Source organism: Aythya marila (genome assembly GCF_965140915.1).
Source record: "Aythya marila genome assembly, chromosome: 1".
NCBI lineage: Eukaryota > Metazoa > Chordata > Aves > Anseriformes > Anatidae > Aythya > Aythya marila.
The window spans coordinates 194,157,835-194,182,341 of NC_139042.1; the positions used below are offsets into that span (position 1 = coordinate 194,157,835).

Consider the following 24,507-nt stretch of genomic DNA (forward strand, 5'->3'; position numbering starts at 1 on the left):
TACTATTTTTATTTATTTTTTTATTCACCTGGATGCAAATAAAACAGCACAATATAAGAAATATAAACTGTCTTCAGTCAGGCTATGGTATTATGATTGAACTTGATGTAGCAGACAACAGAGTGTCCCATTCCCTCTTAAGCAGTCTGGGGAAAGACTGTAAATCTGGCTCATAATAAACTACCCTTATGGAGCAATACTATACAGCTGCCCTACATCAGCTTGACAGTTTGCCTGTGTTTATATAATGTTTTGTCTTTTAGTTTAATTATTATTCTGTAACATGCAGAATGTTTCTTTCAGGTAATCAACTTAATTAGAATATATTAATACATTTAGGAATTATCTAACAAAGTAGGTATGATGTGATATAAAAAGACAAAAACTTCTGCCTTTGATAGAAGCAGAGCTGGGGCCAGGATGAGTGTTTGGGGTCTGGCTGTCACGTCAATATTCTCAGTCAATGCAGGTTTACAAAATCAGCTGCATCCATGTGGCTTTTCAGTATTCCTGAAAGTACCAGCCTTGAAAATGTGGTAACTCTGGGAATCCCAGAGCAGTTTGGAGAAGTGCAGACTGGCTGACATTCACTGTGATATCATTCCCAGAAGTACCAATTAGTTGGCAGTGCTTGGAGGGAGAGCGATTGTTCTGAGGGCACCTATGGGTATTACGTTCCTGAGCCTCCACAGGTCTAATTATATACGTGCCAGAAACCAATTCACAACTACATATTTATACAAAATTGTGGCTTTTGCATTCTCAATTCCTGAAGATTTTTTGCTAATTATTTTTATGCCAGGGACATTATTCTGTCGTGTACAAAATCCAGAAATGTATTTCAGCTGCATGATTCCTACAACAAACAAAGAAAACATTTGGTATTCCAGCAGAAAAGCCTGCCCCTAACCACAGGAGAGCTGAAGAGCAAAGAAGTGGCAAGTAAGGTGGAAGACCCACCTTTAATGCTACCTTTGTTCAGCTGGAGGCAATTTGTGGATGATAAAGGACTTTGTGAACCCATAATGTGTTTTTCTCCCGTGAAAAGAGCTCCTCATGGAACATCACAGATTGTCTTCATCTCCTCACTAGCTTCCATTTTCGCATTTCTTTAATATTTATTTTAAACAGCTGTTTTGACTTTAATGCTTACTTAATGTACTGTGTACAATATGGCTAACTTATTAGGTTAAAATGAACACCAAACTTAAAAGGGTCTAATCATGATCTGAATTTCCACTAGGAAAAAGGATCGGTGTTTAAGATTATTTTTTTCTAATTTTATGGCAGTATTACCATATAGAAGGATTTTTTTGTGGAAACACAAAATAAAAGCTTCAATTCTCACTTAGGCTAAGTACTACTCCTTGGCTTTTCTTTTATCACTTTGGGGAAGACAGCTTCTAAGCAGATTCTTTATCAAACGGTTTACTTTCAACTGCTTTATTCTGTTCAGCTGAGCTCCAGGTAACTGCTGTTACCTAAACGTATTAGCTTTTACATTTGCAATGCCAAATCATTATCCAAATCACTGTTACATATAGCTTTCAGCTAATGACACTGTACACAGCTGATACCTGAAAAGCATGGTTGTTGTACTGGCACAGATTTCTCAAGGAGGCTTCTTTAAAACCTGGATTTCCCACTTCAGCCACAAATTCCAAGTTGCACTGTAGAAATTAACAGCAAGTCAGCATTAATTTTTAAATTTGTGATATTTTTCATTTTGAAAAATAAAAGATAAAGTTGGAAGAAAAATGAATTCAGGCATTATCCAAACAAATTTTTCTGAGATGCATTCAGTTCTAACAATAAAGCCACAACTGTAGGTTGCCAGCTGGACTGCTGATGAACGTACATTTTATCCTCTGCTCAATTTAAAATTACCCATCCTGTTGAGAAGAAAAACACTGACAACTCCAATGGAAAGAGCAGGCAGTTGAGATACAGTTTTCTAAGGCAATTTATTGTCTTCTGGTCCAGCTGTTCATTACAGTACCCCAGCAGAGAAGGGCTGGTAAATATCCTCAGTCATTTCACAGTGCTGATCAATGTAGAAGGCAGCTTCATGTGGTGTTACGGGGTGGATCAAGGAAAAGCAAGGTTAAAGAGAAAACAGAACCCTGGGTCTTAAACTTATGCTAAGTAAACCAATCTAAGTAAAGGGGACACTACTTTCATTCTATGAGAACCTTCTTAAAAGCATTCTCTTTTGGAGGATAGTGTACAGGATTCTAAGTTTAAATCATTATTACTTCCTCCTAATACATCCTTGCATTTGATTATTTTTTCCTTTTTAATACTATGTAGGAAAAAAAAAAAATGAAATATCCTTATAATTTCAAACTGTGTATTGTGTTACCATATACGTGATAACTGGGTTCCTTGTATCATGTATGTATGAGGCTTGGTGCATTCCAAGCATTACTAACAACAAAATTATCATCTCCAGTCCACTCGGCAATGTGTTATAACTCATATACTGCAGAAAAAAAGCAGAAGATAGGTGACATTCATTCTGAAACAGTCAAAAGTCAGTGAATGCATTGCAAATAATATCAATTGAAAATAAATGGAATGAAAAGTCTATGTGATAAGAATATTTTAAACTAAATTCAGTGTATCTTTGCTGTCCAGTGTTTGAATGAAATTACAGCTGTTACTCTGACATGACCTTAGGCAATGGACACTCCTGGGAATGAACTTCCTTTTTGTTTTGTTTTGTTATTGGTGGTGGTGTGGGTTGTTGTGTTGTTGTTTTTTTCTGTACACTACCCTTTGCTTGATCATAACTTGATCCTCCATTCAAAGTTTATACAGTAAGAACTAACAGAATAATTCAGTGTTTCACACTCTGGGATACATCAAGACCTTGTTGGTAATTTACAGAAGTATGAACTGAAAGATCTTTCTGTGAATTGTCATATCCCATGTGCCAATCTCCAGAACAAAGAAAGAAGTAACACTGTGTTTAAGACATAACCATTCATAATATTCCCTTCCGAATTATTTTGGAGATGGATTCTTATTTTTTCCTTACTTCTCTCAGTTTTACAGGAGATTCAAAGCTAGCTTCTAGCATGCGCTACGTGGAGACCCAGTCTATGCAGATTGGAGCTTCATATATGATACAGTTCAACTTGGTGATGGGCTGCGGCCAGAAATTTACTCCTCATATGGACAACCAGGTGAAACTGGAGTACTCCACCAATCATGGCCTCACATGGCATCTTGTTCAGGAGGTGAGGCCAGTAGCAAGACCTTTGTCTTCTACAAATTCTGTTTATACAAAGATTATCTGTAATATACTTGTGACATTGGTCAAAGGAGGCTGTTTTCCTTGTTCCCATTTCTATAAAGAAACCTTCAGCTGGAGTCAGTCAAAATGGATAATAGAAGTGTTTAAATTGTTATTCATGATATTTGGAAGAGAAATGTCTGAAAGTCTGAAACATGAAATAGTGGCAGGAATGGACCAAGTCTGAGGAAAGAATTGGGGCGCTAGACAGAGCTATAGAATAATGGCTGTGATCTTTCCTGTGCTATTGCTTTGCTTTTCAAAGTAAAATGCATCTACTGTTTCCTGGAATTTAAATGGACATAAATTCTTTCTGCCTTTGTGCTCAGCCATTTTATAAATGGAAAGCACTTTCCTTCAGGGGATTGTAATGTAGAGCCTTTCATCTCCCATCCCTGGTTCAAATATAGTCCACGGCAGCAATGACCAACAGCTTCCCCCTTCGCTGGTGGAAGTGCAAATAGCAGAGCTCACTGCTATTTCCCCATGTGGCTCAGCCCTGTCTCAGCACAAATGTGAATAGCACATTTGGCCGTGATTTGTGCGTTTGTTTTCTATCTTAGATGGCAAGCTGGAGTTTCCCTGACTTCAGTGTGAACTAACAAACATCTATCAGCTGCCTCTGGGCAAGCTTAGAGGATGTCAGAGAACTGGTCTCTTCAGTGTCTGTCCTGTATGTTCACAAAGACATTTGAAAGTCCAGTCTAACATCTTTTATGAGCAATGAAAGCATTTTCCTGCTTCACTTTGTTTTGCCATGTTGTGTTTTGCCACATTTACTTTGGTGGGCAGAGTAGAGAAATAGCAATAACTGACATTTTAAACTTTGCAAATTAAAGTATTGCTTTCTTACCTTAAACAGAATTCAGATGAAGGCTATAAATACTGTAATACAAATGTTTTTCATGTCTTCTACACCTAGCAGGCAGGCATCACCATAGTGTCCAATAATAGTTCTTATGGGTTTTGTCTTTGCCATCAATGAAAGATCAGTTGCCTTCAGATTTTAGCGCTCCTTTCCTGTCTCAGTGGAGCTGTGTTCAGAGAAAAGAACTAGCAGCCAAATCCTTTTCCTCACACCACCCATGTTGCTCTGATAAAAGAGTAATAAAGAAGGCTATTTGTAGTATGCTTCAAGGATGTAATCTGGCCAATACACAAAACACTAATTAATTAAAATGTTTGAAAGTTTTGTTTGCTTTGCATGCACTGATCAGATCCTATTTTATAAGATCTTTTATGGGAGATGAATCAACGAAAAATGTTTGAAAAGTGCTGGAAAGGAAACTAATTCTTTAGAAAATGTACCGAAAAAAATTAAAAATAAAATAAAAATAAAAAACAACTCATCAGCAACTAAAACAGAATAAGACACTAGATCTTCATTTAACATTCTAAGATATTTGAGCAATAAATTTCTCTGTGAAAAAATAATTTATTCTGCTCTTCTTTGTATTTCACCACATAAATATTCCTAATTGCTTTAACTACCATAAAGTATCATTGCCTTATTATTAGTTTCATAGCAGTCAAAGTATGCTATTTGCATAGGCAAGTGTCTCTCCCAAAGGTCTCCCTTGTGTCCAACAGCCCTTAAGAGTATGCTCACAGCAATAAACACCAAAAGGCTGTGGGAGAGGTGCAGGTGGTCTGGAGGCAGCTATGCTGTGACAGTAGTAGCAGAATGGATTCTTTAAATGGGTAACCAGAGTAATATACAAGTTGGTAGAAACATTCAAATGCTTTACTAACACCTCATCAAAGCCACACTACAAAAGTTTTAGGTTCTGTTCTGGCAATATATAGATAAATAAATTGAATATTGCAGAAAAACAGAGTAACATGGGAAGAGCAAGTCTAGAAAATGGTAAGGAGCTGGGACAATGAACGGAATTTAATACCAAATTTAATTTAATACAAAAAAAAAAAAAAGTTACAATTATCAGATTTTCTGAAAGAAGAAAGAAAATTTACTAGACACCCTGTTGGAAAAAAACAAAACATTAGTAACTAACACTAAACATATGTCTTTAAGTGAGTCATACGGTTTTCTGATATCCTAGATTGTGCCTAATCTGTCAGTTTTCTTAGAAATTTCCCTGGAGCATCCCAGGATTTTTCTGCTTATGGGTCTTTCATGTCTGAACCCAGGCAAGCTTCTAGTTCAGTGAACGTTTAACCATTACTTCTGCTCCTAACTCTACCTCAACACTAAACCTGGTATTGAAATGCTTTATTTCAAGGAATGTCTTCCAAGTATGCCAAGCTGCCAGGAGTTTACATCAGCAAGTATTTACCACTCCAGTGAATTTACCCAGTGGAGGAGAATCACTGTCCTTTTACCACAGAAAACTTGGTGAGTATTCTCCTTCCTTCCTTCCTTCCTTCCTTCCTTCCTTCCTTCCTTCCTTCCTTCCTTCCTTCCTTCCTTCCTTCCTTCCTTCCTTCCTTCCTTCCTTCCTCCCTTCCTTCCTCCCTTCCTTCCTTCCTCCCTTCCTTCCTCCCTTCCTTCCTCCCTTCCTTCCTCCCTTCCTTCCTCCCTTCCTTCCTCCCTTCCTTCCTCCCTTCCTTCCTTCCTTCCTTCCTTCCTTCCTTCCTTCCTTCCTTCCTTCTTTCTTTCCTTCTTTCTTTCTTTCTTTCTTTCTTTCTTTCTTTCTTTCTTTCTTTCTTTCTTTCTTTCTTTCTTTCTTTCTTTCTTTCTTTTCTTCTGTGTGTGTGTGTGCAGATAGTTCACCTACATTTACGTTACTATTACAAAGCTCAAGTCCCATGTAGATCAGATTCAAGCTACTGGGTGGGTTGCTGGGGTACAGGGGCTGACTCAGCCACAGGTATTTAACATAAAATGCCTTCATCACATAACTGGAGTGAAATGTTGCTGAAGTCACCAGAAACTATTGTTTAGGATTGTTTTTAATGTATACTGTGACTCTCCTAATAAAGTTCAGATCTTTTCATAAATAGTGCTGCTTGTCTGTAAATGGGTCGCTGGAGGAAAGGTTTATTTGGATTGTTAATTTTTATTCTGAACATTCCTTATTGTTTACATCTCCAGACCAAAGCCTTGTATAAACAATAACTAATGATTCATTTCTGGGAATTTTTTACCTCTTGTTTCTTTTTATAGCATCTCTTCAAAAATAGCACTTTCTTTTGAAAAAAAAAAATAAAATCAGAAAGTCTTGTCCTATTCATCATAGTGTAATCAAACCTTTTTTGTCCATCCTAACATTTTAATTTATTTAACTAGATTATTTCTTCCATTATTTATTTTAAAGGCTTTATTATAATATACAAATTGAAGGTTGTTGTTGTAAATCTCACTAATCTTCAACCACTTCCTGAATTTGAGAATTAAGTTATTCCAATTATTTACTCTTTGCTTCAGTTCCACCTATATGCATCCCAACAACTGCAATGAGAACTTGCATGGTTTAAGTTGTCATTGTGTTTTCCTGTCTGTTACCATTTTTCTGCACTTTCCACAGCCTCAAAACAACCAGGAATGATAACTTCCTCCAAAATACTTACCATACTTGCAGTAAAACCAATATGCAGAATTTCTTATTTCCAGGCAAAACATCAGGGATAAAAATAGAGTCTTTAAAGCATGTCAGGTCAGATAATACCAAAGACACATATTATTCTATAATTACAACATACTAAATCTTATGTGCTGTTGTGTAGCATCACCTGTAAAATCTGTGGATCTTAGTAGTGTTTAAAAGTGCCTAGAATTATTCTGGTTGTACTCCAAAGCAGGCTGCTATTTTAAAATTTATTTAGAAGACATATACTATACTCAAAGTTATTATTATATTCTGTATAGTTGATTTTAATACCAGTGTTGTGGCCCATCTTTTTTTCTTTAAGATCCAACAATTTTCCTCAGCATGTGAGGTGACAGAAGCAAATAATTTCATTTTAATTTAGGAGACTGTAGGGAAAAATTATGGTGAAATAATAGCCAGCTTACTGTTTTATGCTGTGCACAAATCATAAATATTTCACACTCTATCTTGTATCTGAAGAGATTCCTGTTTGTTATCAGAGTTTTGTTTGTAATTAATGTACAAATTACCACTGAACATTACTTTGCTCTTCAGAAAACACATTTTCAGTACAACTGTTGGGTGAACAGGAAGAATGGCTGCATGTTCCCCACCAACAGTAACCTGATACACAAAGCTGATTGCCACCTCTCTCACTCTCACCCTCCTTGTCACCAGCAAGGCTCTGTCCGTCCTTTGGGTTGAGACTGGGAGAGGAACTTCTTGCATTTTTGAAGCATACTTACTAACAGAAGGCAAGTTTCTGCCTTTATGAGCCTTATGTGATGGTCAGTCCCTCTGGCACACAGCTTTGGGGCTCTCCCCTTCCCTCCCTTCCTCTCTGCTTCCCTTTCATCCTCTTCTCTCCTCTCTCCTCTCCATATCCACTACAACAAGCACCCAAGGGCAAAACATTAGTAATGGCTAGGAAAAACATTGCAGAGCAGCTACAGACAAGGACTATGGCTTGAGATCTCAATAGTTCCAATGTGGCCATTGGTGGCCTCAATATGCCCTCACACCCCTGCACAGCCCTGCTACAATTTCCTGAAGTTTCATCCCTGCATGCAGAGCTCTTTGCTGAGAGTTTGCACCTTCAGTACATTGGTAGCATCAGGCTGCATTACTGTGCTCACGCAGCCAGAAAATTGCTCATAACAGTACCTATTTCTGTTGTAAAACTTTCTGGGCCGGATGGTATTTTTGCACATCTGTCAATGTTCTGCATCTGGCGTGCATGAGTTTCCAGGGTCCCCGTGTTATCCCAAATTTGGTGCATTAGGAAATCTGTAACTGTGAGAGTTGTATTAGAGAAATGAAATGTATGCACCTGCTCTGTGAAATTGTATTGTACTTGAGCTGAATATTTCTAACACTGATGAAAATTAATTTCAGTTTTATGGAAGACATTTACATATGAACAGGCCTTAATGAGATACAAGCAGCTGTCAGTTGCTGACTTCATAAACAAATCAACACCTAATGACTGAATGAGAGTTTCAGGATAATTGGGCAAATGTAATTATGGTAACTGAGAAGGTAGCAAATGGAATTGTATCAGCTACAAATTTGCATTGGATCTTTAGATTTTTTAATATCAGGAGAGAAGACAATGATTTTATTTAAATTACATATCTGAAAAAAATTATAATAGAAAGAACATCGTTTCACTTGCAAGACATCTGGGACTCACCACAGTTTCCTTTTGCTTATCTAAAAAGTCACACAACGACAGTGACTTCTATTTGACATAAATCTGACTTAGAAAAAATGTCACCAGAAAACCAAAGTATATTCCAGTAACATTTTAGCCATATAGAAAAAAGCTGGGATGAAATATGAGAAATTGGAGAGGTTTATTTTGTTTGTAATAAAATGCTTTCGTAACTCCTCAATATATGCTTTCTATTTGAAAAGCTGTCCAAACAGTGACTGCCCAAAAAAACAGTATTTTATCACTGAGAATGCAGCTGACAGGCAGCTCCTTATTCTCTTTCCTTAATTAACATGGCTTTTTTTAAACTGTTGATAACCATTTTTAACAGCATAATCCTCTTAAGCTGTTGTTACCTTGAGGTGCTGAGCAGCTTTGGAAAGCTTTCAGAAGCAGCACGCAGGACGGGCTTTCCAGAGGCATTGCTTTTGCCTTGGAGATCTCAGCTCATCGCGTGTTTCCCTTTGCCCAGAGGGGAGCCACTGCTGCTTGCAGCCCCGCAATGGCCTGCAGGCCTCGCCTTCCTGCCAGGCCCCCACCACCCCCCATGTTTCGGGGACACGGGATTCATAGCAGTGAAGGTCTCTTTGGGGAAGACCTATCTTTGTTTGCAGCTAACAATAACCCCTGCCTCATCAAAGTGTTTTTAGTCCTGGGTCAGTTCTCCCCGCTGGCTGTGTAGGGTGGTTGTGAGCCTGGCACCCAACAGCTGGCCATGAAGCACCCTCTCAGCAATTTTGCAGCCAGCAGTGGCTTGTAAAACGGTGTCAATGCCATGCCAAGCAGCACCAGGAACTATGCTCAGAGCACAATGCCACTTGTTAGGGGCAAGGGACTTGCCCAAATTGCTCCCATGTCACTCTAAATACCCCCATGTCACTGTAAGTACCCCTGGGCCTGCAGGGTTGCACTCCTCACATCTGCCCACACATCCCTAAAAAAAACAAGGGAGCCAAGGCTACCATTCCCTTCACAGACAACATGATACTATTTTACTGTGCTAGGAGTCTTATTTATATTCTTTTTTCTTTATACACCTTAAAACCTTTCTCTGGTTTCAGTAGTGTTATTTTCCTCAGTGCACACCAGAGTTAACGCCGGCTACCAGCACACCTTCCGGAGTGTGATCTCTGTCAGGGCCCCCTGAGGTTCTGTTGATGCACTGTGGTGAATGTGAGCAACACCACCACTGAGATGTGCTGGATTCAGAGCACTCAGAAAATAAACAGTAAATAATCGTGGTGAATATTTACTTTCTGTTGTGCCAGTGCACGCTTAAGAAGTCCTTAGTGGGCACATTACTGACGTTGTGCACTTTTAATGGATAATTCATAGCTCTTGTAATGTAACCCATCAATACATTGTATCCTGAGGGAGTATTTAATCCACAGATCTGCCCCTGAAGATTAGCTCAACATGCTGTAAAAATACTTACACTACTTTCAATATCAAACAGCTACTTAAAAGAGAAAACAAAGGTCATTTCAATTAAAAATCAAGCCCTTGGGCAGCTTCACTTGCTTTTTAAAGAAATTCATATATTTGAATTCTAAAAATTTCTCCTGGCATGTATTAATCTAACCTTTGTATTCTTCTTGCGTGTGACTGGCTGTGTAACTACTGTGCCATACCATCCGTTTTAGCTGCCCAGATCTCCTATATCTATTTCATTTTCATATGTGTGAGCAGGTGGCTCAACCAGATTTACAATATTCATCTTAACACATCTTATTCTGCATAAATTCCAGAGGGGAGTAGGAGGATATTTTTTTCTTAAATTAGAATAACAGCATTATATCCCATGCCATCATACCGTAGCTGTATGTCTCAGGAGCAAGCTTGGACATATTCTCCTACATCTTTTAGGAACTTCCTGCTTCTCCTTAGCCTGCCCTGTTGAGCAGAGACCATCCCAGCTTTATGCTTGATTTTCTCTTCATTTTTGTCAGCCTTGCTTTCCCTGTCCTTCCTCTCCACAGCTCTACAATCATGCCACACTGACCATGTCTTCATTTCCCAGACCTGCCATGCAGCCAGCACAGCTCCTTTCGCTCCATCACAATTTCCCATTTTTATTTCACTTCACATGCAATACTTTTTCTTGTTCTCACCGTGGGCCCAGCCACTTTTGTATGAGCATGGATCAGATGGTGCCCAGCCCACCAGCTGCTCAGCATCCCTGTGCTTGGGAGCTGCCACCAGCCAATATCCGCAACCCATCAGATTTGCACGGGTTGGCAGTAGAGCTCAGAAAGGCTCGATGGTGACAGGAATTACTTTTCTGATGAATTGGTTTCTTCCCTGGCCTTAGTTTTTGATTGTGGAGGGTTAAAGGAGAAACCACAGCAAGGTTTTCTTCTTGAACAATATGACAAATATACAGAGTTTTGTTACATGTAGGCATGTAATCTAGTCCATCAATTTCCCAACTCCAGCCACTGCAGACTTCGCATGTTATAGATTTTATTTGAATAGTTGGCCAAGAGTAGGCTGTTTGCAGTGTGGAAACCAATAGGTGCTTTGAAACAGAATCTTTCTCAGAATTTGATGATCATAATGTCACCAATGGTATGTCAGCATTATTTTCTTTAGTATCATCTTGACAAAAATAAATTTCTGTATCCAATAAAAAACAGCCAACTTTACAATATAAGCCAGTATTCAACACAGACAAGTGCTTAAACTCAAGAAGTTTAATTTCAAAGAATAATTTTTATCAATAAATATCAGATTAAACTTTTTAACGCAATTTATACCTTAACTGTGAGCAAAAGTATAAAAATCAAAGGTACACTCTGGATCCAGCTTTCTAGTTTTGCATCCCTGCACCCTCACAGAATGGCAATGAATAAAAACCTGATACTATTGATTGATAGATTTATCTTAAAATAATGTGGCCATTAAGTATAAAGTCCCTGTAGCACCTCTTCAGATTTCCCTGGAAATATCGTTATTTAATGCAAAGTCCATTATCTGCTTTGCAGTGAGTTACATCATACAGAAAGTTCATGTACAAGAATCTGTTTTTGGTTGCGCCAATTTTCCCAGGCTGGACAGTGATTGTGATATCAACTTTTATTTTTTATAGTTGATTTTTTTTTTCCTACAGTTCTGTAAAGCATCGAAATTAAAGCATTGTTGTTGGTTTTAAGGTCCAGTGCTACGCGTTTCCGCTGGAGTCAGTGCTACTACACCGCGCAGGATGAGTGGGCCTTAGACAACATCTACATTGGGCAGCAGTGTCCCAACATGTGCAGTGGACACGGCTGGTGCGACCATGGCGTTTGCAGGTACAAAGCATTTGCAAGTTCAACAAGCTATTGGTCTCCAGATACTTAGGTATTCTCTTTTTTATGTTTTTTCTTACTTTTCAATTAAAAAAATATTTAAATATTTAAATAAATAAATAAATAAATAAATAAAAAGTGATAGTTAAACCATTAAAGCAACCTTAAAAGCTGGTTGCTCCACATCTCTCTGCTCAAGAGCCCACACCCTTGGGAAATCCATGCAGTGGAGGAGCTTTCAGTGTCATGGGGCTGCCCTGCTGTAGGTGTCCTGGTGAACCAGTTCACAGCTGGAGCTGTTAGGCTGTGTCAAACAGTCCCCAGGAACTGACTCAGCTCTACTTTGCAGCCTCTGTCAGACAGCTGCAATGCCAAGGGAACAGTGTGCTGCCTGCCAGCTTCAGGCTCTCTGGACACTGAAGGTTTTTTTTAGAAATAAGGTACAGCTTATTTCCAGTTATCCAGCGATTCCAACTTGTTTCCTGGAACCAAAATTCCAGTTCTAGAATGATAGATTTTTTCATATATAATTTTAAAGGGTCTTAAGTAACTGTGAGCATTAAATAAGGCCTTTAAAATCTTGTTATGCTTATGTTTCCTTCTAGGTGTGACTCAGGGTTTCAGGGTACTGAATGTCAGCCTGAAAATCCCCTTCCTTCAACAATCATGTCTGATTTTGAGAACCCAGATGGCCTGAAGACAGAGTGGCAGGAAGTTATTGGGGGAGAGATTGTAAAGCCTGAAGAAGGCTGTGGGGTCATCTCATCTGGCTCCTCGCTCTACTTCAACAAGGTACCAACAAGGAATGGGAGACTGAGAAAGGCATGTAGTAATGTAGGTGTGAAAGGAACATGATGGGGTTATATGACAAAGAAAAGGAAGGTGGCAGAAAGCTCTGAGCAGCATGAGAAGTGCATTAAACAGCACAGCTGTGCTCTGCAGGTAAAAAACAAAGCAATCAAAAGAGATAGGAGGTTATGTGCATTATGTATCCAAGAAATACCTCCTGTAATGGAAGGAAGTAAATTACCAGTGTGCTGGGAAGCACATACATTAATATCATCTTAATTGTGTGGTTTCTGTTTTAAAACTCAGCTTTTTCTCAGCAACTCCCAACTCCCATTTGTCTCTGTTCTATAATGTTCTGGGAGAGGCACCAAGAAAGGTTGGCTTTCAGGGAGGACAAAGAGCTTACTCTGAGGTCAAAGGACCAAAATTAGTGAAAAAGCAACCCATCCAGACTTTTAGAAAGTGCCTGGTTAGCCTGTAGGAGAATATTTTGTTGTATGACTTGGAAGTTTTACAGATAAAAGTAATATAGCAAGAGTAAGATATAGGGAGATCTGCTAATCAATAGTAATTATAACTAAAATGAAAAGAGATCTTTATGATCAGGTGTAAGACTATGGGTTGTAATCACAGATTTATTTTTCATTGTTGCTCCTCAATTCTAATTCTGTTGTGTTGGGTTTTGTGCTTTTGTTGTTGTTGTTGTTCTTAATTGAAAGGAAGGGTATAAAATGCAGATACATGCTTCTCTTTTAAGGGTTTGATCAAACTGCCACGGCTGTCATGAGAACCGGATTAGTCCCAGAAGAATAAACCAATATGCAATGCTATGTAATCATATGTTGTTTACCTCATTATAAAAATCTAACTCATCAAATAATTTTCAGCACTCCTGCACAGTCTCACATTCAGCTCCCCTGGAAATGCAGCACTGTGCTGTAAATTTCATAATAGACCAATCAGTATAACTAGCTAATTGTGATAATTGGATTTTTTTTTTATATAATTGTCTTCTCTGTTAGATGTTTTTCCTTCTGGCTCAGTTCCTTATGCCAAGTTTCTCAAAGTAGTTTGCTAAATTAGAATTAACCTGCTATGATCTTTCTTCTGATTTCTGCTAAGGAGGAGTGAAAATCTCATTTAGAAATTCTTGGCTTCTTTCTATTGATCTCTCCGGGTTAGGTTATCATTCATTTCTTGAGTAGTAGCAATCTCTGTGCCATCAGCTGAAGGTGGCTTATTTAATTTCTGTTTAGATCTCTTTCAAGGCATCTAGTGGCCATGGTGATAAACATTATAAAAATTTTTGTAGTTGCCCAACAGTTCTGTATTGTTTTGGGAGCTTGTATTCACAGGCTCTGTTTCTTTGCAGTTGCTGAAATAGCTATTTTTATTTGAATGTCTAATGTTTACTGCCATAATCAATCACTACTACCAGAATTAATGTTGGCTTTGTTCTGCCAACCTTCTATCTTTTGTTTTCCAACTCATATTAATCAATTGTAGGTGTGTTGGAATATAGAGACCTCTTTCAATTAGCCCCTGCAATTCCTTTGAGGCTTTATGTAACTCACACTCTTTCTCAATTAACCTGGTTCTGTGGTTAACCCTTTGGCAGGCAGAGCCAATTTGGGGTAGGGATGGTGTAGACATGTAAAAAGTATTCAGAATAGTTTTACACCCAGATCTCAATCAGTCAGTGGGGACATATCTGCCCACAGGATACAAATGGTGTTGGCATCTTTATTATCCATAGAATAGTGGAATCATTTAGGTTGGAAAATACTTCTATGATCATCGAGTCTGATTTGATTAAGACAACTTCAAAATCTTGTTAGTCTCAAGAAGAAAAATGTTTGCAAAAGTGAATTCCCAAGATATTACCAGTGTCATGACACAGTGCCCTGGGCCAGTATTAGCCATGTAGGGCTACACTGGGAAGATTGGGGCTGCATCCAAGACTGAGCCCATCTCACTCTCATGGCACCATTCAAGCACCAGCTGGGAACCAGCTCATAAATTTTGTTACTGATGTCCAGCTAGATCCATGCCACTTGTTTATCTCTAACTTGAAATTTGTCAGGAGGATCACAGATGTATTAGTGAGAGACAGGGAAAACATTACTTCTGCTTAAAATTAAGTATTGTTTTTACAACTTAGCCCAAGTTTATCTTTTTAATCCCTTTTTGTGCTTGGATGGGAATCAGTGATTTTTAGGTAATCAGAGCCAGTAGGCATGTTGCCAATCCTGCTGCATTTTGGGAGGTCTACTCACTGTTAATGCAGATGAATCCAGGTTGCAACCACTTTTAATGAATGCAGAAATATCATACCCATGTCCCCTCTCCAGCTGCGCATGTTTGGCTTTGCCCTGCCTGTAGCAGCTTGTGGCAGCACATCACTGTGCTGGTGGAGGGCTGTGCCAGGCATGGGGCATGCAGGTCACCTTTACAGGGACAATGCTCTCTCCCTTCATTCTGTCACACCGCAGGCAGGTTTATAACATGTATCATAATTGTTCAAGCCTGTTGCTGTGCAAGCCCACAAGCTCAGCATCAAGCAGCAGAGTGGAAGGGGAAGGGGAGATTTCCAGTTATAGTAAAAGGTTCTTACACCATAAGGCTTCTTTTAGCTGAATATCCTCTGTCTTCTTTTACCAGCAAGCACAGAGTGACCATGTTAACCACAGCATAAATGTCCAAGAGCTGTTTCCTGCTAGAACTCAAAAACGTCCTCGGGAATACTGTTCTCTGCATCTTATGAGGTTGTTTTTTCTTTCAGCTATCCTGAAACTACATCCACAGGTTTTAGTTGAGAAACTTCAGATTTACAATACTTGCTAGTAAAAGAACATGGGTTTGTGTATGAATAAATCCTATTCACATGAGGCATGTAGAGAAAATGCTCCTCCCCAGTTCTGGAGTAGGAGATGAATTTCACTGCTGTAATCCTACATGCTTCTGTAGAAGTAACTGGAAGGAAACCTGTCAAATGGCCTGATGCCAACATGTGGGAAGGCTGTTCTGTTCTCTGTGCATATAGCACTGGGTAGCAGCTGGAGAAATGAATGCCACATAACTGTAGAGAGGAGGATCAAGTAGCAATGGTACCTTGAATGCCATGAATGTAAAAAGAAAAAAGACTGCGAACTCAAGGTGAAGTCACCCATCCTCACCAACAGAGGACCAATGGGACAATAGAGAGAAAATGTCTAAGTGCAACTGAGAAAATAAATGTGTGTGTGTGTCTGTGTACTTTTGGCTGTTATAAGGACCTAAAACTTGATGAGGCAGAGACAAGCTCAGGATAATTTAAGTTTAAAATATATGAGGATATAAAACGCAAGTGTCTGAAATAATTGAATTTGATTGCTAGGTAAATGAATAAATAACTAAATAAATCAGACTCTTGCTTCTGAGATACTCTCCTTGCGTGAAATGCAATAGGCATTATCAGTAGTATAATTTCAGGTGACTCAGCAACACTATACAATTGAAGAGAAATGAGACCAGAAATGTCTTTTTACTGCTTTATGTTCTATCAAAAAGCTGATGTTCTATGTTCTATAAAAGCTGAATGCTTAAACATTTAGCCCTAGTTGGTTCGTGATACCCAGGGTCTGCTCTATGTCTTCTGAAGGTATTTGGTACCATGAAGGAGTCAGGAGAACAAGGAAAGAGATAAGATAGTTGTGTTGAAATTGTGCTGTGATGTTGTATTTTGTGTTGAAGTATTGCGTCTGCAATAATAAAAATGCTTGTGGGATCACACCAGAGAAATTAAGACATAAATTAAGACCAAGCAGAACCATTGTCCTAAAGATAAAAAAGTGTCATGTTAACACAAAATGCAATGTCCATCATGTTTCTCTAAAATATTCATCTGTGCTTGACTTTAAAATATGTCAATTTGTAGTAAAAGTGACATATTTAATATTATTTTTACCAATTCTTTTCTTTCTTTCTATTGTAGGCTGGAAAAAGACAGTTAGTAAGCTGGGATTTGGACACTACCTGGGTGGATTTTGTTCAGTTTTATATCCAGATAGGAGGAGACAGTTCTTCATGCAATAAACCAGACAGCAGAGAAGAAGGTGTGCTGCTGCAGTACAGTAATAACGGTGGCATCAACTGGCAGCTGCTAGCAGAAATGTATTTCTCTGACTTCAGTAAACCCAGGTATAATTTTGTTCTAAAATAAATCAGTTAAATCCATACTTCATCATCTCTTTAAGAAAACTGTTTCTGAGTCTATGAAAATATTAAAATACACTATAAACTATAATGCTTATAAGCCATCCTTATGTAGAAAATTTTCCAGACTGCCACAGTAAATTCCTGCCACCATGAAGGAAAAAACTAATGAAAGTGGGCCTTAGAAAACCTGTAGGTAGCTTGTCATTCCAAATTAAGATTGCAATTGAAATTGCATAGATATTAACATGATTTCTATTACCATAGTTGGTAATTTTATCCTCACATCTCTTCATTTTGCCTTGCAATGAACAGTATTTCCAGAACTATTGTAACTCAGCAAACTCTCTTTTTTTTGAAAGTGATCTAGGCACTTGAAAGTATAAAACTGTTTAACTTTACTTTGTCTCTACTTTGTCAAAATTACAGGAAACTTCCAGCAAATAACCATGTCCCCAGGTATACACTGAAATCTTCATTGCCTGGCCATCCAATACATTAGTTTTAGACAAAACGTTTACCCCTTTGGAGTAATCAAGAGCACAGTCCGTGCTTCCATTGGCAGGCAGATGTTCAGCCATTTCCAGGAAAGCAGGATCCATCATACATACGAGTTTCTTGAGAAGACAAATGGCTTTCCTGCCTCTTTTTCCTATTTAGTGATATTTTTCCCATTTCTCTACAGTGTTCCCCTAAAGTCCTGCTGAATTTTTGTTTTTCAGGTTTGTCTATCTGGAGCTGCCAGCTGCAGCTAAGACTCCTTGCACCAGGTTTCGGTGGTGGCAGCCCGTGTTTTCAGGGGAAGGGTATGATCAGTGGGCTATCGATGACATCATTATTTTGTCAGAGAAACAGAAGCACATAATTCCTGTTGTTAACCCCACCTTACCACAGGTAATAAGCAAGAGCCGTCTGTGGGCATCACCATGAAAAAGGAGCTGTCCTCTCTGTTAGTAGAAATTTCTTTGAATTCAATTTTCTTTGAAAATATTGAGCATAGTTAAAGAGACATTTGTAGTGCTTGCAGCTGCGTCTCTCTCTGCATAGTACTAAGCTGGTTCTTACCATAATGCCATCAGACTCCTAATTTTTACAATCGATAATGTAGTTATGTATCATCTCCTCAGAAAGTCAAGGCAAATTTTGACAATTACAATTTTTGTACAATCACAGAAAAAGCAAATCGCAAAATTTGAAAATTGATAATTTGGGAAAATATTCTGGAACCACACTGCAAGGAGATAGTACTTGTTTTTTTGCCTTTCTTTTCCTTTCTAACAGAACTTTTATGAAAAGCCAGCATTTGATTACCCTATGAACCAGATGAGTGTGTGGTTAATGTTGGCCAATGAAGGGATGACCAAAAATGAAACTTTCTGCTCTGCCACCCCCTCTGCCATGCTGTTTGGTAAATCAGATGGAGACCGATTTGCAGTGACTAGAGATTTAACGCTGAAGCCTGGATATGTCCTGCAGTTCAAGGTATTCCTTAAATATAAGTCCCTTCAAATCCCAGAATATCAGTGAAACTCCCCTTATTCAATACTTGCAAGATGTCATTGGGTCATAGTTCAAAACAATGTAATAAATTATAAGACTATGTAAAAAGATGTGTAGAACACATGTATGAATTCATACAATATAAAATATGATGCTGCTTTCTAACAGAATAGCTAAAACCTTGGTGCAGGAGAACTTCTTCCCCCTCTGGAGAAATTTTAAAGGCTTGTTGTTCGTTAACGAGTTTCACAAGTGGGTTGAAGTGACTGTCATTATATTTGAGTCAGTACCAGGAAATGCTACTGCACTATCAAGGGAAAAAGGATTTATCCCATCTGCGACTACAAAAGCTCCAATGTGGTTTGTGTACATTTTTTGTATATTAAACTCTTTAAGTACTTACAAGCTGCTCTGTACTCCAGTGTGGGTTTTTCAAATAATTACTTTTATTGTCAATGAATATAGGCTTCAATTAGCATTCTCTTCTTTGTAGGGCTTACAAAAATTTTAGTGGTCTGACAGTGCAACAGAATATAGGCTCCAAAGAAAGTGTATTTGCTTTGACAAGCTCTTGTTTCTGAACCCTAATCAAAATTTTATTGAGTTTATAATGAAATCCCATTGGTGAATTCTGGAGGTTGGTTGCAATGCAATTTTAATGAGCTCACCACAAATACATGGTCCTTACATAATTGGTGGATACAGACACTGAATAATTTACAAGTAGAATTATTAAAGAGATCAGTTGTTTACAGGCAGCTTTTCAAATATAATTCCCACAGTCCTGTAAATAGTAAAGTTGGTTAGAAATAATAGGATTTGTAAAAAATTTCATTTTATCTAAAAGTTATGCTAATGAAATTCTGTACAAACTGAGGGACGGCAGTACAATTTCCAAATGAGTATTGTTTGCAGTTTTATACCTTAAACTGTCTAAAACCCAAAATACTGTGATATGTAAATACCATTTAGCCTGGAAAAGATGTTGTTTGCCTCTTGACCATTTTCCACTACTTCAGTAACTAAGTCTTCATTCTCTAAGTTTTATGGTCAACAGCAATTCAAAAATTGTTAGTCTGAAAAAGCAATACCTAAAAACATTTCATACACCTTCCATCATTGAAGCCATTGGCAATGTAATGTAAATATACAGAACATCAACAATATGTGTCAGAAAACAGTGAGTTCTTCTATTGTTTAAGGCCTTAATTCATATTCCTCTCTTTTTTTGGAAAGGTTTTAAACTGGCCTGCATAGAAATGTGTTAGTCTTATTTGCATTCTTTAATTTTAAACATATGGTTAAATGCTTTCCTGAGTTTGTGAAATTTCCATTTTAAATAGCTGACTGGAATAATTTTGCATTGATAAACCAAAGACAGTCAGTTGTCAAAACTATTTCATTTTAGATGAATGATTTTGTTTTATATTCCACATTCTACAGCTCAAGTAGAATTTCTGCAATATAATAATATAAAAACTCTTATGTTTCTAGTAGCTTGAAAAATGAAACTGGAAACAAAACAAATGGTTGACTTTTGTCTTAGTTATGTTTTCATTTCACATTTTAGTATTCATTTTTCTACTGCCTCCAATTTTGCTCATTTCTGGGGACCAGAAATGCAGTGCCAGCTCACTGACATTATTATGAAAAGTCGATGATTTGGCCATGGTCAAGGGTTACAGCCCAAGGCAAGGGGAACCCTGGAGTCAGTCTGGCACACTGGGGTGCACTGCAGTGGGTTATATCAGAGGATACAGCTCTTCCCCTTCCTCCTGGGGACACAGGTGCCTGTGCAGAGCTTGTTATTTGTGGCCTGCTACATAGCAGGACCTTTGAAAAATGTGTTATGTTCTTTGCACATTTTGCTGAACCTAGCAACTTGAATGAAGGGTGGTAATTTTTACAGAGAAATGTTGTGTATGTGTAGGACTCTGACTCTAAGCATCAGCCACTGTTTGCCAGCAGGGTTCAAAGGAAATGTTCAGAGCTAAGCTCTCCAAAATGGAAAGTTAAAGGTGCTTTGCAGCCAATAATGATAAATAACAGTGCAGGTTTCTTCAGCTCAGATCTGATGCTTTGCTTTTTCCAGCTGAACATTGGCTGCACTAACCAATACAGCAGCTCTGCTCCTGTACTGCTTCAGTACTCCCATGATGCTGGGCTCTTCTGGTCACTCGTGAAGGAAGGCTGCTATCCTGCATCTCCAGGCACAAAAGGATGTGAAGGAAGCGCCCGTGAGCTGAGTGAGCCAACCGTGTATCACACAGGAGACTTTGAGGACTGGACTAGAATTACTATTGTTATCCCAAGGTCCCTTGCAGCCAGGTACTCTATACCGTAAGCTAGTGGTGAATTAGCTGCCTGTTGTTTGAGACTATGTTAGGAAAAAATTGCAAGCTGTGAGTAAAATCAGTGTTAAAAATCTGCAGGTCTGGGAAAAAAATATATTATGCTCTCCAAAACAGGGAGAAGCTTTCCATTTTTAAGGTGTCAAACCATCTATAAAAATAAATTACAAAACAACAAGGGGATCACAACATATTAATTTTACATCAATCTCTTCATCGTGGTTCTGTCTTTCTTTAGGCCTATTAGTTGGGTCAGGGGAGCCAGCAAGAAGGTGATAAGTCACTTGAATCAAATAAGCCATTTCAACAGGATTAATTTTACACTTACCACCGGGCAAAGAGACCCTTTGCTATCTGCACTGCATGCCATCGGCAGCAGAAGTCCCCTAAGCCTGCTGGCTCCTGTGTGTCTCTCTGTAGTCAGTGGCTTTAGTGTTGCCCCTGGGTTTCAGCCCCATTCTCCTGCTACAGGCTTCTCATCTTCCAGCCCCAGCATGGAGTTTCAGTATGCAACATATTGTGAAGCAAGGGAACCAGTGCCTTTGCTTCAAGGAACTGAAATAGCAGCATGTACCGTAACAAGTTTGTCTTTTCTTCAGTAATTAGCCAATAAAAGCAGGTGCCAAATCGCACAGATCTGACACCAGCTGATTTGGTTTACCCAAAACAAGCAGTGTGGAATCAATAGCAGCAATCTGTTTGGCATTATGTTCAGTAATATGATCAAGAATAAGAAGCTCATGCTAATACATTAAAAATGTTAAGTATTGGGAGTATGAAGAGGCTCCCAGTATGTTAAAGACTGAATTGTTATGGGTCACTTTGGAAATCATGATTATCTTGAGAGCATCCCATTTTATCAGCTGGTGCAAAGCACCAACATGATGATCACCTACCTACCAAATCCCCATGAACAGTAAGTAAAAAGCAATAAACATGTTATACATTAGGCAGAATAGCAAGGAGGATCTCGATTAATCTACTGGATTGATAATGAGATTTTAAATCAGCTCTCCCCTCTGTTGAATCCAAAAATGATTCAACTAAGACTTAAAACTATAAATAGTTATATTATTATACAATAATAATTTCCTATGCACTGGATCAGCTGGAGTAATTTTGTGTAGTATCCAAAAAGTCCCAAAAGCAAGTCTCCAAAATTCCTGAAACAGTTTTAGTTATAGAGGTTAGAGATTAGATTGCTATTTTTCAGGAATTTTGTGTTGTCACCCAAGAATAAAATCTTTGTATTTCTATCCACATATCCCATAGGTTACTTTATCTGACATTATTTGTAGACATTGGATGATTTTTCCTATATCCTATATTTGAAGGTTTTTTACTCAAAATTATACCATCATTTAACAAACTCTGCATCACTGCTGTTACTGAGTTATTTTCATAAGTACTGTAAGAAACTGAATTCTGGCATTTTAAAATGTAATTAGCAGTTCAGGTTGAACTAAGTACTGAAAGGCATCTTCAGAGTCATAACTAATCTTTCACTCTTGTTGATAAAACTACATGATCTGTTGTTTGCATCACAGTGGTGGATATAGGCCAGAGAAATAGAGCAAATCAAAATACATCCCCAAAATATGTGGAAAAAATATCCATATGTGAAGTTGCACAAGCTATAGGATGTTACAAATACTTCCCAGGCATCAGCTCGCTAATCCAGGAAAGGCTCTCTTTGTCCTAAACAAAGATCACAAGAGGTATACAGTGGGTATTAATGCTGGAAATACTAATATCATGCCTTTTGTTCATGTTCCTCTACAGCAAAACTCGATTCCGCTGGATCCAGGAGAGCAGCTCCCAAAAGAGTGTGCCTCCTTTTGGCTTAGACGGTGTTTACATTTCTGAGCCTTGCCCCAATTACTGCAGTGGTCACGGAGACTGTGTCTCAGGGGTCTGTTTTTGTGACTTGGGCTACACAGGTAAGACAACCTTTTTTAGATGGTACAACAGTAAACACTATCTGAGTTGCTGTTATAAACCTAGCATCTTGTTTTTCCTCTCCAATATTCCAGGAAAATACATGATGACATAAATTTCATGGGCTGCCAGCAAGAATCTTTTCGTTAAATAAAATTTAGCACAGGAGTCCAGTGCAGACAAAACAGAGCAGCTGAAGACAGGAGACACTGGTGATGTTTGTGGCAACTGTGATCTTTGAACATCACCATCTGTATAAATGGGAAGGGACTAGCAATGAAAGTGAAAACAAAATAAAATATTATAAACTAAAAAGTCTGCTTAAAAACCTTTGGAACATCTTCAAATGAATTGCTGCTGGTTTTGAGTCCCCTGGCCATCAGATGGCATGGGACCAGGAAGGAACATATGTTCTGACAGGCCCTTCTGCGAAAAAATTCTGCTCACTTGTGGTTTCTGGGGCTTTTATGCTGAAACAAACAAACAAACACACACACACACAAAAAATACCCAGTGAAGAAACAGAGATTGACACAACCAGTTGCATACTGCACTCTTTTCAACCCTCTACCCCAACAAAGCAATAAGCTATCCTCTTTTGTTCAATGTGTTTAAAAAGAACTAAAAGTATAATATTTTTTCTGTTTACATAAAAACATCTTATCAGTATAAAGCATGTCTGTTTTTCACCTAGTGGAATAAGTCATCTTAGAGTTTAATGGAAGAGGGCTTATTCTGCCTACAAAAATTTATAAAGAGGGCTTAAAAAGGTTCAGTACTGTTGTCATGGCATTTTCTGGAAAAAAAAAAAAAAAAAAAAAAAAAAGAAAAAAAAATATGGTACTTTCTCTTGCATGGGTACAATAGAAATGTTTGTCAATTTTCTATATCTGACCTTTACTCTCTTCAGCACAGTTTCAACAAAACATCTCCCATATATTTTTCTTTTCTTGAAGCATCACATGGAACCTGTGTGTCTAATGTGCCTAACCACAGTGAGATGTTCGACAGGTTTGAGAGGAAGCTAAGCCCTCTCTGGTACAAGATAACAGGAGGTCAGGTTGGAACAGGCTGTGGCGTGCTCAGTGATGGAAAATCTCTGTACTTCAATGGACCTGGTAAAAGGGAGGCAAGGACTGTTCCTCTGGACACTACAAATATCAGGTCAGTCATCAGTGCTGCTTCTCACAATTGTGTGTTAATGCTGCCTCTTCTCCCCTATTACAAGCATAGACAAGAGAAGCTGTGAAATGTTTTGTTTTGTTTTGTTTTGTTTTCTGGTAATCACAACCCATACAAGAAATCTTAGGGAAGTTATTTTTTTTTTTACTCATTCTGGCCTTCTACTTCCTTTTCCAGAGGGGGATTAGGTTAGAAATGGAATGGAATAGCAGAGTAGAAAATGTGATCTGTTCACCCTTCTGGGAAGGTGGTTTTGCAGTGTATTCTAGATGGCCAGGCAGATGTGGCCTTGAAACTGCACAAAACCTAAGTATCCAGACAGAAAAATTCCCTTTCCACTGATGCCATTGAATTCCAGGCATGCTGATACCATAGCAAATGAGCTATTGTTGGTTTTCCTGAATTTATGAATTAGTCCACTTGTAAGAAGTGTAAAACAATGTAATATGAATTGTTTCTGTGCAGTCAAGAGGCTAACAAGCTTCCACCTCTCTCCGTGCTACTACCGAATTGTGCTCCACTGATAGTAATTACCCTTTTTCTCTCAAATTGTCCAGTTGATTAATGTAATTAGGATAAACTAAGGACAATTAATTCTAACTATTATTTATCCTGGAGTTCGCAGATGCTTTGTCCAGTTTTATAAGGGATCATGTGCCTGAAATCTTGCCCACCCTACAATTACATTCATTAGTTTAATAAA

The 24,507-nt window shown here is 38.3% G+C and overlaps 1 protein-coding gene across 1 annotated transcript in view; it reads left to right on the forward strand.

The window, feature by feature from the left end:
• Positions 1-24,507, forward strand: part of RELN (reelin) — a 287,703-nt gene that overhangs the window by 201,490 nt on the left and 61,706 nt on the right. Inside the window, exons 21-30 of the mRNA XM_082777470.1 lie at positions 3,050-3,242; positions 5,542-5,654; positions 11,716-11,853; positions 12,456-12,642; positions 16,613-16,818; positions 17,556-17,727; positions 18,115-18,315; positions 20,426-20,661; positions 22,467-22,624; positions 23,579-23,786. Coding sequence (XP_082633596.1) covers positions 3,050-3,242; positions 5,542-5,654; positions 11,716-11,853; positions 12,456-12,642; positions 16,613-16,818; positions 17,556-17,727; positions 18,115-18,315; positions 20,426-20,661; positions 22,467-22,624; positions 23,579-23,786 — 1,812 coding nt within the window. The remainder of the gene's footprint in view (positions 1-3,049; positions 3,243-5,541; positions 5,655-11,715; positions 11,854-12,455; positions 12,643-16,612; positions 16,819-17,555; positions 17,728-18,114; positions 18,316-20,425; positions 20,662-22,466; positions 22,625-23,578; positions 23,787-24,507) is intronic.